The sequence below is a fragment of the Apodemus sylvaticus genome, chromosome 10 (genome assembly GCF_947179515.1).
Source record: "Apodemus sylvaticus chromosome 10, mApoSyl1.1, whole genome shotgun sequence".
NCBI lineage: Eukaryota > Metazoa > Chordata > Mammalia > Rodentia > Muridae > Apodemus > Apodemus sylvaticus.
In genome coordinates, this window is record NC_067481.1 from 22,721,330 (window position 1) to 22,740,165 (window position 18,836).

Sequence of the window (18,836 nt, forward strand, 5' to 3'; positions counted from 1 at the left end):
TGGGAAAGACAGCTAACTTCCTTGGAGTGGTCGAGGACCTTGATGGATGAGGAGGTGGCAGCCTGGTAGTCTCAGCCCAAGAAGCCAGACCGGCTCTACCTGGCTCCCTGGGGGTGTGTGTGGGGTGCGGCGGCTGTGTTTGTGAGTGTGGGGGGCGTCCTGTTTGCTTTGGTGGCTTGGCAGCTCCTGGGCTATTGGGGAAACCTCTCCCAGCTGCCGATGGGGGCTGTCTAGACCTGTCTGGGAGGAGGAACCCATTGGCAGTCTGAAACACGACCACATTCCGCCCAGCAGGCCTCCCAGGACCCTGGGACCTAGGGCTGGGCTTTGGATGGTGGGTGGGGCTAGGTGGAGCCAGGGGGTGGGGCCTGTGGCCCACCCTGGGGAACCACGCTGTGGTCTTTGTCTTGGGGAATCTGCCATGAGTGGGGTGGGGTAAGAGTGTTAAGGGGTATTTTTGGTTTTATCGAGACAGGGTTTCTCTGTGCAGCCCTGGCTGTCCTGGAACTCACTCTGTAGTGTTTTTTTCCTGGTTGGGACCTGAGCTCTTCTATCCTCAGGTCTATCAGGATACAGAAGAGGGTAAGGAATGTGAAGGGAGACAGTTGTTCATGGTCCCCACAGACTCTCTTTCCCAAGGCACCCCTCCTGTACATAGCTCTGTTTTCCTCTGAACTTTAGCTGAGCTCCTGTCTGCCCACCTGGCCCTGGAAGCTGTACTGTAGGAAGGAAGTAGAGAAACATCTAGAAAGGAAGTCTGGGCTTCCTAAGGGACCCAGGAGTAGGGACAGTTTCAGAAAACTGGCTAGAATGAGCCTCATCCCAGGATGCGTGCCTGGGTGTTGGGACTACTCAGAGGGGTGATTCCTGGGTCAGTCAGGGGTGTTGCATCTGAGTGACTAGAGCAAAGATGTACTATGCCAGCCCACGGCTTGAGTGAACTGGGCCTGTTTGGACATCACATTCTTTGCTAAGCTCTGATTTCCTGCCTAGGTTGGCAATTGGAGGCTTGAGGTAGTTTCTGTGTTGTGTGGTGGGCCTGGCAGGTATAGACCTAGCTCTCAAGTCAGGATGTGTACCTGGTCTTTCTGATTCTCCAGTCCCCAGACCCAGGCTTTTCAAATTCGGGGAGTGTCATGATGAGAAGGAAAGTCACCTCAGGTGTGTGGGGTGCCTAATCCCTACCTCATTTCCCATCAAGCTGGGGTGGCAGCTGCCTGGGAGGGCTGGGTAGAGGTGACGTCGTTGCCAGCTCCTCTTGTCCGTATTAGGTCATGGGAAAGCGTAGCTGGAGGGCCTGCCTGAATCACAGGTGACAGGCCTGAGACCAGAGACAGACAGACAGACAGACAGCCGTATATGTGCGTGCGCGCGCGCGCGCACACACACACACACACACACACACACACACAATCACAATCATGACACCTAGTACAGGGTTTGGTGGAATGAGGCAGAACCCCAGAGGCGGGAGGGGAGGGGTACAGGGTTTGGTGGAATGAGGCAGAACCCCAGAGGCGGGAGGGGAGGGGGCCCATAGCCACCTGGGAGCTGGCGGGTGTCCAGTGGTGATGAAAGCCCAGGGGAATGGAAACGGCAGAGAGCCTGTTGTAATCGCTACGCCCACTGGCTGCCCTATAAAGGAGTCAGGCGAGCCCCGGCGCAGCACGCACCTTGGCGCCTCTCTTCCTCCCAAGCCCTCCAGCTCCACATCCGTTGCCCGCTGCCACCATGACCACCACCATCCGCCAGTTCACCTCCTCCAGCTCCATCAAGGGCTCCTCCGGCCTGGGCGGTGGTTCATCTCGAACCTCCTGCCGACTGTCTGGCAGCCTCGGTGCAGGCTCCTGCAGGCTGGGGTCAGCTAGTGGCCTGGGCAGTGCTCTTGGGAGCAACAGTTATTCTAGCTGCTACAGCTTTGGCACTGGCAGTGGTTATGGAGGCAACTTTGGGGGTGTCGATGGTCTGCTGGCTGGAGGGGAGAAGGCCACCATGCAGAACCTCAACGACCGCCTGGCCTCCTACCTGGACAAGGTGCGCGCCCTGGAAGAGGCCAACACTGAACTGGAGGTGAAGATCCGAGACTGGTACCAGAAGCAGGCCCCAGGGCCAGCCCGTGACTACAGTGCTTATTACCATACCATTGAGGATCTGAAGAACAAGGTAGGATTGCTGGCGGGAGGGGCATAAACCACCCACCTTCTGCCCTCATCAAGGCCTGGAGTCAGCTGGGGCTGCCACAGGGGATCTAGGCTTTACTCTGACCCTTTTAGTCGGCAACTGACTGGGCCAGGAAAAAGCTGGCATGGCGAGGCTCCTTTGAGTGTCTGTTTCCTCCTGGAGCAGTCCTCGTGCCAATGATGGCTAGAGCATGAGACATCATGGTCCAGGTGGAGGGCTGGCTCCATGGAGTGGAGCTCGATTTGTGAGTGTCCCAGTAAGAAGGGCCTCAGGTGAGGGGCTCTGACAGTGTGCTCTATAGCAATCCAAGGAGAGGAGGAGGCAGGAGAGGAGCAGGGCAGGGGACTCCCATGGGAATGTTTTAGGGGATTTTTCTTTTCTGGCTTCCTTGGCTTTTCTTTTGTCCCTAAGGGTATTCCAACACTATCTAAGTCCTTCCGCCTCCCAGCCTGAGACCTCTCCAGCCATTAGGCTGAGACTGGCATGAGGGATGTCTGCATGAGCAGGCAGGTGCTAAGTTTCATCTCGTCGGACTCCCATTTGCCCATCTCTGCCAATCAGGGCAACACTGCGTAGGGGGTGGCTGGCAGGAAGAGGGGTTTTCTCTGAAAGCAGTGACTCCCGGCCTCCAGCCAGGAAGCCTGGCTCAGAACTGGCACTGACCCATCCTAAACTCAATGACCTATTGGTTTGTCATCACCAGATCCTCGTGGCTACTGTGGACAATGCCAGCATCCTGCTCCAGATTGACAATGCCCGCCTGGCAGCTGATGACTTCCGTACCAAGTGAGTCCCAGAGGGTTACAAGCTGAGGGGGGATTCTGGGGGCAACTTTCCTCACTCTGTGACTTCCTAGAAGACAGGGGAGAGAGGGCCTGGGAGTTATGAGCCCTTAGTTGGATGAGCAAAGACAGCTACCTCTGAAGGTAGGTGGGAGAGGAGGGAGCAGAGGAGGAGTCAGGAAGCCAGTGGGCATGGGGTCTTGCCTTATGATTGTCCCTGGGCTCACGGTTGCAACTTGCTTCTATTTCATCCTCTGATTCTCTCTCAGTTGTTCTGGCTTTGGCAAAGGGAAGGCAGACATGACACCAGGACAGAGACCTGTGTGTTAGAGCATCCTGGCCTGAGGTCTCCGGTTTTCATTCCAGGTTTGAGACAGAGCAGGCCCTGCGCATGAGTGTGGAGGCTGACATCAATGGCCTGCGCCGGGTGCTGGATGAGCTGACCCTGGCCAGAGCTGACTTGGAGATGCAGATTGAGAATCTCAAGGAGGAGCTGGCCTACTTGAAAAAGAATCACGAGGAGGTGAGGGGGCAGGGTCAGCAGGTCAAAGAAGATGAGGACTGGGTGGCAGAGCCCTGGGGTTGCCTGGAGTTGAGGGTGTGGGAGAGAGGGCCTGTTGAGTTTAGTCATCCTATGGGGCTGCCCGTTCTGTAGAGTCTTCATTCCTGTGGTCCAGAGCTTCCACACATCCCTGCATCTTAGGGCCCTGCTGGGCCTCATAGAGGCCTTCTCTCCTCTCTCTGCCTCACCCACAGTGTCAGAGGAGGAGGGAGATGCTCGAACACTTGTTTTAGTTCCAATTCTTAAACATGGACTCCACAAAGGCATTTGGAGATTGTAAGGGAAATTTATGTGTGTGTGTGGGGCAAGGGCCTAGACTCAGATGTCTCTGGAAAACCCTCTGTCTAATGAGGGAGGCACAATATGAAGGTGGGCATTGCCTCCTACCTGTAGAGATTAACTATAACATTTCGATGAGTATGTTTCAGGACTTGGGAAGTAGGGAGTTTGGGGACCAATCAATCAATCCGTAGGAGGGTCAGAGGGAAGAGGCTGGGCAGATCGAAAGGTCTTCAGGAAGGAGGTTAGATTGAAATGTGGGCTAGGGAAGGCTTGGGTCTGTAGAGCCAACACTGGCCCAGGGGACCACATCTTCATTCCTTCTTCTCACAGGAGATGAATGCTCTGAGAGGCCAGGTGGGCGGCGAAATCAACGTGGAGATGGACGCAGCTCCTGGTGTGGACCTGAGCCGCATCCTGTCAGAGATGCGTGATCAGTATGAGAAGATGGCGGAGAAGAACCGCAAGGATGCTGAAGACTGGTTCTTCAGCAAGGTGAGAGCGGCTGCAGTCCAGCCAGGCCTCAGAATCCTGAGTCCCGACAATAACCTGCCATCTTAGGGATGCTCTACCTTGTCAAACTATGTGAACACTACAGAGTCAGGATTGCCCATAGCATCAACAGAGCTGGTGTTAGCCAGTCAGTCATCTGGGGGATGAGTGGGAGGTGCCTCGTGGAATCAACACTGCGGGTAAAGACCCTGGGAATTTCCACCTTTCTTTAAGAAGCCAGGAACCAGCATCAGAGGCTGGGCTACATGTCCAGGCTGGTTCTTTTTTTTTTTTTTTTTGAGTATCTTCTTCATTTACATTGCCAATGGTAAAACCTTTCCCAATTTCCCCCTCCCAAAAGCCCCCCTCCCCAACGATTCTCTCCCCCTCCTCCCTCCCCCTGCCTCCGTGTATATGCCTCTCTACCCAACACAGTCCCACTCTCCCCCCGCCCCCCCCCCCCCCCCGCCCCGAATCTGTTTCCCTTTGTTGTGGCCTCTATTGAGCCTTTACCTGACCAAAGACCACTCCTCCCACTGATGCCCAAAAAGGCATTCCTCTGCCACATTTTTGGCTGGAACCATGTATACCCCTTGGCTGATGATCCAGTCCCTGGGAGTCTTGGCATGTCTGAGTGTCCGAAGTCATTGTTTTTCCCATGGGCAGGCTGGTTCTTAAAGTTTCTGTTCTATTGCCTTCTACCTGTAGAGATTAACTATAACATTTCGATGAGTATGTTTTACGGCTTGGGGAGTAGGGAGCTTGGGGACCAAGACTGATCAAGGTTCAGGGGAGGTCAGGAAGGTGGTTACAGCTAAGGGATAGAGTATGAATAGATCCAAGGTCCCTGTCTGAGCTCTGGGTCATGGGAGCCATGGAGCGTCTGAGTTCGGGAAGCGTCCAGGCTCATGCTTCCTGTCCTGTGTCTTGTTTGTAGACCGAGGAGCTGAACCGCGAGGTGGCCACCAACAGCGAGCTGGTGCAGAGCGGCAAGAGCGAGATCTCCGAGCTCCGGCGCACCATGCAGGCCCTGGAGATTGAGCTGCAGTCCCAGCTCAGCATGGTAGGGATGCTGCTAGCTATGCACACAGGGATGGGTCCAGCACCTGGGAGGCAGCTCTGCCACTCACTGACTACCACCTGTTCTCCCGCAGAAAGCATCCCTGGAGGGCAGCCTGGCAGAGACAGAGAACCGCTACTGCGTGCAGCTGTCTCAGATCCAGGGGCTGATCGGCAGTGTGGAGGAGCAGCTGGCTCAGCTGCGCTGCGAGATGGAGCAGCAGAATCAGGAGTACAAGATCCTGCTGGATGTGAAGACAAGACTGGAGCAGGAGATCGCCACCTACCGCCGGCTGCTGGAGGGCGAGGACGCCCAGTGAGTAGAGACCCACAGGGCTAGGGCATTAGGGGCGAGGAAGGGCATCTAGGATCTCATCTAATCTCTCCAATTTTTTTTCCTTTTTCAGCCTGACTCAGTACAAGCCAAAAGAACGTAAGGATCTTGGTAACTGAGGGTAGAGGGATGCATGGGGCAGGAATCGCCTAGCAGATTGCTGGGCGAGGGTCCCTAAGGAGATTCAGGGTGTGATGGCTAATCTTCAGTAAGCATAGGAAGGATGGATCTGTTAGGGCCCAGAATTGATGGTCAGAGGAAAGATCAAAGGAGAAAGATTGGTCCGATGAGGGTATGGAGAGAGGGCTGGTTACCATGGAGATGATGGCGCAAGGAGTAGATTTCATCTGATCTGGAGAGCCTCTCTGCTCCCAGCTCCCTACAGATGGGTCAGAGCAGTTTTGTCTCGAGGGATTTGAGCCTAGTGGTAGGTAGGGTCATGGTCCCTGGTCTCCAGATCTCAGGCTTTGTGGAGCTGGGGGATATATGGTCTCAATTCTGGGGCTTCTATTGGACAGAGAGGATTAGGATCTGGATTTTCATCTTGGGTATCTCCATGTGGTGGAGAAGATGGGAACATAGTCCAAGCACTGCAGACTGCAAAGGAGTGGATATAGGACTTATTTCATTCATTACTTTGAATTACATAGCTACTCTCTTGAAGGACAGAGTAGGTTAGGGTTAGAACCAAATAGCCTGTCCTGGGGAGCACAGCTCACACAGGGGTCGCAGCAGAATGCAGGGTGGAGAGAAGGCATGTGAGGGCGGGAGGGATATGCGTGCAGCGTGCTGTTGAGAGGTGAGAGAAGACCTGGTAGCATCCATCAGGAGAGGGCCAGGGTGGGGACGGGCTGGCTTCCATGCAGGGGACCGAGGGCCGAGAGTGGCTTTCTTCCCCTGCCCCACAGTCCGAGTGTCTGTTTCTCTTGCAGCTGTGACCACCCGCCAGGTGCGTACCATTGTGGAAGAGGTGCAGGACGGCAAGGTCATCTCATCCCGGGAACAAGTCCACCAGACCACCCGCTAAGGACTCAGCGCCTTCTGGCCAGTTCCCCGAGGCGGCTGTGGAGAGGCAGCTTCCTTCTTGGCTTGGCAGCCTATAACCTCTCCAGCATCAGTCTCCTGCTTCAGCCTCTTCCCAGCATTCCTATGCTTGATCCCATTAAAGCTTGCTGATCCGAAGTGAACTGTGTCGTTTGTTCTGAACAGTGAAATAAATGACCATGGTGACACTGGGTGGACTGGTTGTGTGTGTGTGTGTGTGTGTGTGTAGGGTACAGGGGACGCATTCTGTTGATAGCCATCATTATTCTTGTAGATGAAAGTAATGGGTTCGCATAGGTAAAGAGAGCTTAGCCAACTTTGTATCCCCTGAAGACATTTCCCCCTGATGGCAGTGGGTGGTTCAGGCCAAACCAGTCTTGGGGTGGAGTCATCACACCAGGGGTGGCCCTAGGTAGCCTTCTCTTGTCCTGTATGCAGTCCCGTGACCTCAGGCAGTCACAAGGCTCTTCCTTCCGAGCAACTCATTTCTCACCCATAAATGGATGGGAAGATCTCAGGTGCAGGAGCCTGATTCCCCAGGGCTGACTCATCCAGGCTCTGAGTCCTCCCTGAGAGGGAGGAGGTGGACCAGGATGGGGAGAGGCCACAGGTAGGGCGGGTGGGTTGAGGTTCCCATGGGAGTCTCGTGACCCCACAAGAATGGCTTTCATGGTCACAGTTTGGCACTGAGTGGGAGGCCTGTGCTTCCTGGAAAGGGCAGGTTCCTTCCGGGGGTGGGAGGAAGAATGGAATCTTTCGTTCAGTGTCTCCTCACGTGATCAGTCAGCTAAGGATAGGGGTGATCTGGGGCCCTGTGACGGGCCATGACAGGGAGCAGTCAGGACCCTCTCCCTGATGGTTGGGAGTCTTGATTCCTCACTGGCAGGAGAGGTAAGGGAGGGAAACTGAGTCCTGAGGAAATAGAGGAGGGACAGTTCCAGTTCCAACTATACCCCAGTTCCTCTGAATGCCAGGTGAGACTCATTCTGATAGCAGCCATGAAGAAAAGAGTCAGGGACACCTACTTTGGGTAAAATCTGGAAGCCACTGGGAAAGGCAGCTGTCTTCCTGGTTTTATCCAAGGACTGGGGGGTGGGGTGGGCGGGGCTGGACAGAAGTGAAAGAGGGGTTCTGTGTCTAAATTCACTGCAGGGATTTGGGAATGGGGGGTAGTCTTGAACCAGCACCTAGAGATAACTTCTCTTTCTCTCAGTGCCAGAGAGTGAGAGTGAAACCTAAGTGCAAAGGCATGGGGCAGTGTGTGTGTGTGTGTGTGTGTGTGTGTGTGTGTGTCTGTCAGAGCCCCGGAGGCCTGACCCAGTGGGAGCTCGAGGTGGGGGAGGCTGCCATGGACCAGCTCAGGCAGAGGGATGAGCCCCAGCTGCTGGAGTGTGAGGAATTTGGGTGGGTCACAGGTTCTTCCTAGATCTCGGAGGAAAGAGTCTACCAGGAGAGGTGAGAGAGCAGTGGTGGTGCTGATGTGGGGATGCGAGTCCTTCCGTGGGCTGCAGCAGCATCAGCATCAGTGGTGGTGCTGAGGTGGGGATGCGAGTCCTTCCGTGGGCTGCATCAGCATCTGACAGACTCAAAGCTGCACCACCAGCTCTGTGTCATCAAGCTGGCGCCTCTCAGCTCCCTGTCAGCAGCTACAGCTTGGACGGGGGCAGGAGAGAAGCTCGCTCCCCCAGCCCCTGATGTGCATCAGGCCATAACCAGAAGAACCAGCCTGGGCCAGGATGGCTCACTCTGGGGCATGAGCTCATTTATCTGAACCACACAGTCTTAGGAAGCAGGGAGAATCTGGGGAGAGGTGCCCCATTGAGTGGATAGGGACACCGAGGCTCTGACAAGCTGTGACTCAGCTCTTCTCCCAAAGTGTGACATATCAGGTTGGGGTTAGAGCAGGGGAAGGCGGGGAGTGAAGCCCTACTCTGTTCTGGGAAGAGGCTGTAGCTCCTCCTCCTACCTCGCTTCAGTTGTTAGGCAGGAAGGATTTCCTCCATTTTGGAGACTGGGGATTTACTCTTACTGCCATTAGGCGTCAGTGTTGGGGTGGGGGTGGGGGGATGGGGCAGGGGACACTTTGGATTGTGGACCTCTCCTGAGTGAGTAGGTGATATGTGTTTGGTGTGTCCTGTGGGGGACCCCCATGGAAGGGTCCACGGCATGAGGTCAGACTGCCACACTGAGTAGTTCCCTAGGGGACTGTGTAGAGAACTTTGGTGGCTTTGTCCCAGGACATCTTAGATACTGGGGATAAGCCTGGCTTGGGGCTGAGCGTTGAGACTGTGGAGGGTTCACTGCCCATCTCTATGCCGTCTGCCCACACCACCAACTCCCTCAGACTAGAAGCTATAGGCATGTGACTGCTGGGCTCCCCTTTCCTGTGCCAGACATAACCCCATGGGACCAGTAGCTGGGCCCGAGATTCTTCTTCCACCGCACCAGCTCCTGGTAGGTTTCTTCAGAGAGATGGCTGTGGTGAGCAGCACTGTCTGTGGTACGGCATGCGCCCCGTTCAGCACTGAGTCTAGGGGAAGAAGGGACAGTGGCCTGAGAGGACTCAATGGGCTTCAAACCAGCGGTGGACCTGATGATATGCTCAACCCTCACACAGTGTGGGTCTCTTGGGGAGTTGAGGGGAACTGAGAGGTACCAGTACCAGTGTGGTTCTGCCTCTAGGGACAGGGCAAGGCCATAACCCAGCTAGAGAGAGCCTTAGGGCCCCTAAGGGTTCCTTGTTTGTGACTGGTGTGAGGGCCTGTGGTAGCCTTCCTCTCAGTGGGGGCCATCAGACTTGTAGGAGGGAGAGGACCATATATACACAAGAAGGACCTGACCTATGTGGATTCCTACTGACTCAGGACTAGTCACAGAATTGGGTCTGGAATGGATAATTGTTTATCCCTGAGGACCTTGCTCTGTATCCTTACACGGTTGTATTCTACCAAGACCCCAAACACACAACACTGGAATGGTCCTTGCTGAATTCTCTCACTAGCATGTACATTTGGAGGACTTCTCTGTCTTGTTCTTTGAGTCAGGGTCTGGCACATAGTGGGTGCTTTCTAGACCCCATTGAATAACTGCAGCGAAGCTTAGTGGTCTACCAGGCACTTGGTTTATTTTGTCTTTCCTCTCATGTGCCTGTGAGACAGCAGTCTTATTCCCACAACCCAGAGAAGAAAACAGGTTCCCAGCTACTGAGCAGCTCACCCCTGCTTGACTCCAGGTTGCTCTGTTGTAGCACACTCATGTCCACTAGGGACCTCCCTGACCCCCCTTACCTCACAGCTCCCAGAGCTGCCTCCTGCCTCTCCAGCCTGGGAATCCCCTGGGGAGCTTGTAAAAAAGCCCCAAGACCAGGCTTGTCCTGGATAATGCCAAAGCAGGGGTTGGGGCAGGCGGGGAGTCTGCGTAGAGATTCTGATGATCCTGTCGGATTTAAGAACCGCTCTGTGTTGAGGTGTGGCATGGGCCAAAGATATTTCTTGGCCAATTCAAACGTGACAGAGACATGACTTCATACCTGAGAAGGGGTGGGGCGAAAGGCAGAGACGGGGGAGGAGTTTATTACCTGGAGGTATGCCAGCTTGCTCCGACTCAGCGCCTGTGCCCTGTAGCTTAATGGTTCTGGTTCTGACAATGTTGGGGTAAATATGCATTGCTAGCACACAGGAAGTATCTCCCACTTCTCTGCTTTCTCTCACTACCTGAAGCCCAGACACAACCTCACCCTGCCAAGATCCTTCAGAGGGTCATCCTTCTCCTTTAGAGTTGGGTCCCAGAGGAGGTCATACTTCTTCAGTTGTCTTCTGTGGTGGATATAGTTGGGGAGTCAAATACCACAGAACTTCATACCACCAGAGTGCCTGTGTTCCTGACTGTGGGTTTCTCTCTAGGGTCAAAAGACTGATTGTCTTCTGAGAGTTGGGAACAGTGTATGCGCGCGCGCGCGCGTGTGTGTGTGTGTGTGTGTGTGTGTGTGTGTGTGTGTTTTATCTGTGGCATTGGTGAGCACTGTTCGGTCCAGGCAGACTCTTCCATGCTAGGCCTTGGTATGGTTTTTAGATTCCTCCAGAATGGACACATCTAGTGTGTGTGTGTGTGTGTATGTGTGTGTATGTGTGTGTATGTGTGTGTATGTGCATGTGTGTGCATCCATGTGTGTGTGTGTGTGTGTGTGTATGTGTGTGTGTGTTTTATCTGTGGCATTGGTAAGTACTGTTCAGTCCAGGCAGACTCTTCCATGCTAGGCCTTGGTATGGTTTTTAGATTCCTCCAGAATGGACACATCTAGTGTGTGTGTGTGTGTGTGTGTGTTGATATGAACCCTAGCTTGCCAATTGGAGCCGGGTTTGAGTCTCTGTCTCTTTTCATGTTGTTAAATCTTGAGCAAACATTTTACTTCCTGTAGTTGGGGTTCGGTAGCCTTTGGTGACTAAGATGACCATTTCTAATCCTAGGGGAGATGGATCTGTGGTCGGGCATGAATTCCATGCCCATCCATACATCAACAGACTGGTTCTAGGTAGCAGTACACAACTACTCAAATCGATCCCGGCAACAGCAGCAGCAGCGGCTGGATACCTGCCCCAATATTCTAGGTTTCTGAATGAAATACACCACACACACACACACACACACACACACACACACACACACACACACAGTCTTTATATTTTGATCAGCCTTAAACAACTCTATGGCTGGGCTACTTCCTAACCTCCACATGACTAATCCACCTCCCCTTGATAGTCCCAAGTTATTGCTTACTAAAATCTGCATTCCATCTTTGCTGTCCAGGCCAGGCAGCCCTCTTGGGACCCGATCTCCCCGGTCCTCTATGTGGCAGCTGTGCTCTCTGTCCCATCCCTTCTCAGGTGTGTTCTTTCCTCTCCCCCCCCCCCCTTCCCCCCCTTCCCCCGCATGTGGATCTCCTTCCCTCCTTCTTCAGTTCATTGCCCAGGAATCCTAAGCGTCCCGTGCTGTCTGCCTGCCCTGCCATTGTCCGCTGGCAACTTTATTTACCAATCAAACCCAACCAGGGTGCAGATTCCCCCAGTGTCTTGCATGTAGATGTGCACATGTGCGAATTCTTGTGCATTTTTGGGTATCCAAATGAACACAGCACAAGCAGCGTTAGATCAAACTCACTACAGTTCCCCTTTTTGTTCAGTTAAAAAGGCTCTTTTCTCTCAAATATAAACTGGATACAATTATAACTACTATGCAAATTAGAAGGTATGATATACACTTATAACGTCTAGTCTATTGTATTTGGCAAATTAGACAAATTACTCGCTCATCTATCCTGACTTAAAGATAGCACAGAAGGGACAGATGTGGGCCAGCTCAAGGCCTTGAAAGAGGACAGAAAGATATTGGTGGTGGTTGACTGAAAATGAGCTAGCTCCAAAATCGATATGAGACAATGGGTGAGAATGAGCCCTGCTATTTAGATTATATTAAAGCATTTTAAAGATAGTTTTCAGGATGGTGGTAGTGGTGCATGACTTTAATCTCAGCGCTCAGGAGGCAGAGGCAAGTGGGTCTCTGAGTTCGAGGCTACTCTGATCTACAAGTGAGTTCCAGGGCAGCCAGGGCTACACAGAGAAATGCCGACTCGAAAAATGAAATGAATCAAAATAAAGAAAACCAAACAGAAACACCAAAACTAAACAGAAAAACGCGCTGAGGTCCATTGCTCTCCCCCAACCCCATAAGCCTTTAATTTTAGGGGTGCTGAAACCCTTACGTGTATTCTGGGGTCTTGTACATTGACTTATAAAAAACAAAATTCTCAGCAAAGTGGGCTTGAGAGAAGAACACACCCCTTTTCTAGAAGTATCTATGCTGGGAGAGGCACACGGCAGATGATGGCGGGGAGGAGACTTTAAGCCCCATGTCTGTCGGGTAGAGGCCACTGCTGCTGAGCTCAGCACCCTCTTGTCTAACGTGTGTGCTCCTGCTTCCTTGCTTGCTCTAATTAAACCACTCACAGCTCGATATACTAGCCCCATCTGAAGTCTTCTTTTCCAGAAGCCCAGGCCTGGAGACCACTGCTGGGGAAAAGACCAGAGGAGATTCAAGACCACATCAGAGTATTTTAACTTCTAGTTGAGGGGCCAACAGTCCAGAATGACATGTGGTATCAATAAACAAGCTTTCCTGCCCCAGAATAACTCAGGGCAAGACTCTTGGGGCTCCTGTCACCCCAAGAGAGGAACGACAGGAAAACGACAGAGTCAAGTGGCGTGGGTGCTGCCCCATGGTATCCAAGACACTGTCTTTGGGCCCAGACTCCATCCTTCCTCTCAGGCCGAGGCTATGCCCATTGTGGTCAGAGCTCCTACCAAGCTCTATGGGCAGGTAGATGAGAATTGGGCTTATCTGGCTCCTGCCTGCAAGGCATCTTGGGAGCCTGGAGATTCCTGGCTTTGTGGCTATGGGCTTAGTGGTACGGGTGGACTCCCAGCCCTGTCTTGTTCTTCTCACCTACAAGGCTAATTCAAGGATCAAGACATGATATGGATTTGAGAGGTGTAGAGAGAGATTCGGGATGGTGAAGAGTCAGATGTTCCGGGAGCTTATCCAGCCTCGGTCATCTGCAGATTGGTGTTGTTGGGAATGACACCCATTGCTGCTTCTGAGAACTGTGTAACAAGCATGACAGATATTCCTGACCAGTGCAATGCCCTGTGCCCACTGGATGTGCAAAGCCACCAGGCCCAGTCTGGGTAGTTCCTGGGCAAGATGGTTTCCACATGGGGCCTCTGAGGCCCATGAAGGGTCCGAGTTGGGGTAGGGCTGGTGACACACTGATGGTATTAGGAGCAGGATAGAATTCCCTCCTACTGAGTCCACAACAGACCACAGGGGGCGCCCTTGAGTAGGTGAGGGCAGGAGGTGGCATGGAGGAGCTGTGGGAGGGTACCGTGTAAGTACAGGGGTCTTAGGTCAGAATATGGAGGTTGACGAGAAAGGCAGCAAGCCTGCAGAGGAAGGATAAAGAGGCTGGCTACAGGGGTAGGGTCCTTCAGGCATCCTTCTTTGTGACTCTTACTTGTCCTAAGAGAATTGAAGCCCAGAGGGATGACAAGATGCCAACCAGTGAGTGAGAGGCAGGTAGGCCCGTGGCAGCGTAGGGTGCTTATACTATGGTGTACACCGCTTTGGACATCCTGGTGTCACGAAGGCAGCTTCTAAATCCAAATTAGATCCTATGGGAATGGAAATGCTTTGATTTTTTTTTTTTTTAGAACTAGAAAGGACTGCAGCTCCCCATCCCAGACTTGTCCCTGTGGAAGGAAAGCAGGCACAGAGAGGGGAGGTAAGGGGCTTTGGGACTCATGCAACAGTATCCAGCGACAGTTTGGGATGGCCTCAGTGAGACTCCTGCCACCTCAGGTTCTCACCGTGGGGCAGGGACTGGTTGACTCACGCCCGAGGACGCGCCTGTCAGAGGTTGCCTGCACCTAGGGCTCCTCGTTGCTGTCCCCTCAGGCACCTGGAACAGAAGCCCATTTCTGGCTACACAACGTGAGTCAGGACTGACTTGAATTTGTGTGTTTTTCTCTTGGCCCCACACCCACAGAGCTGGGCAGAAACTCTGAGCCAGCAATGGAAGAGAGAGAGAGAGAGAGTCCACCCTGGGATGAACAATCCAGAGGAGGGTGTTGGGCAGGACTGACTGAGGAAATTCACAAGAGAACCTGGAGTCAGCAGTCGGAGGGCCCCGCCTTTCCCTCTCATATAAAAGAACCTGGTGTCTGAGGCATCCTCAGCATCTGCAGCCTCCACTGAGCAGTTCTCTCTTCTCCCTGCTCACTTAACCACACTCTCACGTTCCTCAGCATGGCCACCTGCAGCCGCCAGTTCACCTCCTCCAGCTCCATGAAGGGCGCCTGTGGCATTGGCGGTGGCTCCAGCCGCATGTCCTCCGTCCTGGCTGGAGGATCCTGCCGGGCTCCCAGCGCCTATGGGGGCATGTCGGTTTCCTCCTCTCGCTTCTCCTCTGGGGGAGCCTGTGGGGTCGGAGGTGGCTATGGTGGAGGCTTCAGCAGCAGCAGTTTTGGTGGTGGACTTGGGAGTGCATTTGGTGGTGGGTTTGGTAGTGGTTTTGCTGGTGGTCTTGGAGGTGGCCTTGGCGGTGGTTTTGGTGATGGGCTCCTGGTGGGCAGTGAAAAAGTGACCATGCAGAACCTCAACGACCGCCTGGCCTCCTACCTGGACAAGGTGCGCGCCCTGGAAGAGGCCAACAGTGACCTGGAGGTGAAGATCCGTGACTGGTACCAGAGGCAGCGGCCCACTGAGATCAAAGACTACAGCCCCTACTTCAGGACCATCGAGGACCTGAAGAGCAAGGTGGGTGACTCTGGTGGATGAGAGGCCAGAACCGCAGTGGCCTTTAGCAAAGACACTACTAGAGAGTCTAATACATAAGCAAGAAGACTAAAGACCTTTGGAGGTTAACTGTCAGTTATCCAGAGCAGTGGGTGAGGGTCTTTTTAGAACATCCATGCCTCAGCTGGATCTGGGATCTCTTCTCTTAATCCCCCTGAGGCTACTTTATACTGCATGCTCAGTTCCTTAACTCTGGGCACAGGATAGGGGTGATGGTAGACATCAGTGCACCCCAATATAACCTGAGCTATGTAGAGAAGTAAGTGATCAGTTGTCAGAAGCTGTAGGAGCTGACCTGCTAGCGAGGTGATCACCGGGCTTGGGGTGTCTCCTTTTGCTCCCCTCTGTCCTTCTCCCTTGAGTAGTATGGCCTCTGGGTGATCAGATGTCCTATCTTTTCACTTCCTCTCTAGATCATTGCGGCCACACAGGAGAATGCACAGTCCACTTTGCAGATTGACAATGCCAGGCTGGCAGCAGATGACTTCAGGACCAAGTGAGCAGCCAGCATGCTGGGCTGAGGGCAGAGGGCAGAGGGCAGAGGGCAGAGGGCAGAGGGCAGAGGGCAGAGGGCAGGGACAAAAGGGTAGGGCTGTCCACCTTCAGCTTTACCCTCTCTCCTCCCAGGTATGAGAGTGAGAGGTCCCTGCGGCAGTCCGTGGAGGCCGACATCAACAACCTGCGCCGGGTGCTGGACGACCTGACTATGTCCAGAGCCGACCTGGAGATGCAGATCGAGAACCTCAGGGAGGAGCTGGCCTACCTGAAGAAGAACCACGAGGAGGTGGAGCTGCTGCTGGGTTTGGGGATGGAAGGCTGGTGTGTTGAGTTTCCCAGCAGAGGTGACCATCCTCCTGTGATCTTTCCTAGGAGATGCTTGCCTTGAGGGGTCAGACTGGTGGGGATGTCAATGTGGAGATGGACGCCGCCCCCGGTGTGGACCTGAGCCGCATCCTGAACGAGATGAGGGACCAGTATGAGCAGATGGCGGAGAAGAACCGCAGAGATGTGGAGGCCTGGTTCCTGAGCAAAGTGAGGACCTGCTTCCTCCCGCGTGACTCCCAAGTGACTCCTGCCTAGGGAGGCTTTGGAGAGTCTCATACTGTTTCCTTTCTTCTTTCCCAGACCGAGGAGCTGAACAAAGAGGTGGCCTCTAACAGTCAGCTAATCCAGAGCAGCCGCAGCGAGGTGGCTGAGCTCCGCAGGGTGTTCCAGGGCCTGGAGATCGAGCTGCAGTCCCAGCTCAGCATGGTATGAAGAATCCAGCCCTAGTGCCCTCCATTGGTCCCCATCCCTCAGGAGTCACCGGAGAATGAGACTGGATACCATTCTATAATGGTATCCATTATAGAGATGGAGGAATTAAAGGCAGAATGTTGGGGAAACAGTTTTCCAATATGTCTCTTCTAAATACTGCTCCAGCTGGGGTCAAGAGCCACATACCTATCTAAATAACATGTCCAGGGGCAGCAGAGACAGAGGTGACCATCACCATTGATCTTCATTCCCCTTTTCTTCCCTCACAGAAAGCATCCTTGGAGAACAGCCTAGAAGAGACCAAAGGCAGATACTGCATGCAGCTGTCCCAGATCCAGGGTCTGATCGGCAGTGTGGAGGAGCAGCTGGCACAGCTGCGCTGCGAGATGGAGCAGCAGAGCCAGGAGTACAACATCCTACTGGATGTGAAGACAAGGCTGGAGCAGGAGATCGCCACCTACCGCCGTCTGCTGGATGGCGAGGATGTCCAGTGAGTTGGTCCTTTGTCCCTGCTCACATAGTACCTCTGCCTCTGCTGCTCCCTGCACATCTAATGCTCCTGTCTTTTCTCCCCCCATCCCAGCAGCTCCTCCTCACAGCACTCCTCGGGGCAGTCCTATTCTTCCCGAGAAGGTAAGGCTCCCGGGACCCACAGCTTGACTCAGGGCTAAGGGCTTCCGCCAAGAGTCCTGAGACTCCCTTTCTCTGCTTGGCAGCTTGCTTAGCTCCCAGAATTCACCTCACCTTTTTCTTTCTCTTTTACAGGCTTCTCCTCATCCTCCCGCCAGCCTCGGTCCATCCTCAAGGAGCAAGGTTCAAGCAGCTTCAGCCAGAGCCAAAGCCAGAGTTCCAGGAACTAATCTGCTTCGCCCAGAGTCTCCTGGCCCACACCAGCCTCTCATCCTGGTGTCTTGGGGCAGGACCCTATTTTCTTAACATGGTCCCCATCTGTCTCCCTTACCCTCATGGTGGTAGCCTAATAAAGCTTTCTGGTTGATGCAAACTTGTGTGATCTCCATGTTTAGCCGATGGGAGAGGAGTTGAAGGGATCTCCCAGGAGCTCCTCTTGCGTCCTCAGACTTAAAGAGGTACAGAGAACTGATTGCATTTCAGAAGAACCTGTAGAGGTTTCCAGAAGGTGAATGGGCAGACACAAAGAGGGAAGATATTCGTGTGTGTAGATGGCCACTGTGTGAGATCCTACAAAGGATCTTTAACTATCCTCTTCTAGGGACCCTGCAAGGCAGATGAAATTAGGACCATTTGGGGGTTAGAACTTCTAGGAATCAAGGGGTACATGCACTTTCATTTAAGACCCAGCATGTGGCACTTGAAGTTCCTCCCCAGGTTTATTGTGTGGCTACAGTCTGCCTATCTGTTATTACCACTCCATGTGTTCAGGTATTTCTCTTCTAAAGACTCCTAAGTTTGAGCTCTGAAGTGCGGAGTTGTGCTTGGGAATGGCTCTTCTTCACACACACACACACACACACACACACACACACACACACACACACACACACACATATTGGCATTGAAGAGAAGGAAGGTAGAGTCTTAGGATGGAGTCATGGTAATGGCCAGGATAAAAATCTCTCCTGGGCTATCTTTCCTTCTCACCTTATCCATCCTTCCTTTGAATGCTGATAAATACTTGGGAGCCATCTGCTACCCATGCCCTCTTCCCCATATCCTTCCATCCCCATGGCTAATACCATTTCTGGAGGCTTTCTTATCTTTGCCAGAAGTGGGGTACACCGTGTCTTTACGTCTCTCTCTCCCATTCCTGGTTTCAACCAGATGTTCTTTCTCACAAGAGCACAGACAATGTTAGGGAAATTTAGATGAGCACTCTCTACTCGTGGGGCTGTGATGGTTCCCCTTCCTTTTCCCATTTGGCCCTTATCTGTGCTACTCCCATGAGTCAACTCTTTCTGCCTAATTTCATGGTTCACACCTCTCAGGCTCTGTTCTTTTCCCCTGGATGCCTTCCAGAATTTAAAAGGAAAAAAGAGTTATGTACATATAGTAGCATAATGTGTATGTGTATTTGTGTATCAGTTTGAGTGTGTGTATGTGTTGTAGGAGTTAGCATGAGTGTGTGTGTATGTGTTGGTATGCATGTGTGTATGTGTATATACGCATATGTGTCAATATGAGTATGAGTATTTGTGTGTGTGTTGCTATGAATGTGTATATATCTGTGTGTGTGTCATATGTGCATGTGTGCATGTGTCAGTATGTGTATGTGTTGTCATGAGTGTGTGTGTATGTGTGTTGTGTGTGTATGATGTGCATATGTGTGTGTGTGAGTGTGTGTGTGTGTGTGTGTGTATGTGTGTGTTTGGTTGCATGTAGAAGAGCCATCTCTAAGCTGGCTCTTATTCTATTTCTACTTCCCACTTTCAACCTCAGATCTTTCTTTTTGCTTTGATTCCTT

The 18,836-nt window shown here is 53.0% G+C and overlaps 2 protein-coding genes across 5 annotated transcripts; both read left to right on the top strand.

Annotated features, from left to right (window-relative positions):
* The first annotated feature begins 1,731 nt into the window (after positions 1 to 1,731).
* On the top strand, positions 1,732 to 6,866 carry LOC127694822 (keratin, type I cytoskeletal 17). 2 transcript variants are annotated; one of them, XM_052196523.1, is made up of 8 exons: positions 1,732 to 2,163; positions 2,885 to 2,967; positions 3,330 to 3,486; positions 4,138 to 4,299; positions 5,234 to 5,359; positions 5,451 to 5,671; positions 5,763 to 5,788; positions 6,622 to 6,866. In XM_052196523.1, the coding sequence occupies exons 1-8, from the start codon at positions 1,732 to 1,734 to the stop codon at positions 6,714 to 6,716; spliced, it is 1,302 nt and encodes a 433-aa protein (XP_052052483.1). In that variant the 3' UTR covers positions 6,717 to 6,866. The 2 variants fall into 2 exon arrangements, with proteins under 2 accessions (XP_052052483.1, XP_052052484.1); XM_052196524.1 differs by lacking the exon at positions 5,763 to 5,788 and adding an exon at positions 6,385 to 6,443.
* A 7,724-nt stretch (positions 6,867 to 14,590) lies between these two features.
* LOC127694823 (keratin, type I cytoskeletal 16) lies at positions 14,591 to 17,256 on the top strand. Of its 3 annotated transcripts, none has more exons than XM_052196525.1 (8): positions 14,591 to 15,100; positions 15,553 to 15,635; positions 15,767 to 15,923; positions 16,010 to 16,171; positions 16,265 to 16,390; positions 16,666 to 16,886; positions 16,980 to 17,029; positions 17,162 to 17,256. In XM_052196525.1, exons 1-8 carry the CDS (start codon positions 14,591 to 14,593, stop codon positions 17,254 to 17,256), a joined length of 1,404 nt encoding a protein of 467 aa, XP_052052485.1. The 3 variants fall into 3 exon arrangements, with proteins under 3 accessions (XP_052052485.1, XP_052052488.1, XP_052052487.1); XM_052196528.1 differs by having other exon boundaries at positions 16,980 to 17,009; positions 17,238 to 17,256; XM_052196527.1 differs by having other exon boundaries at positions 16,983 to 17,029.
* The last annotated feature ends 1,580 nt before the right edge of the window (positions 17,257 to 18,836 follow it).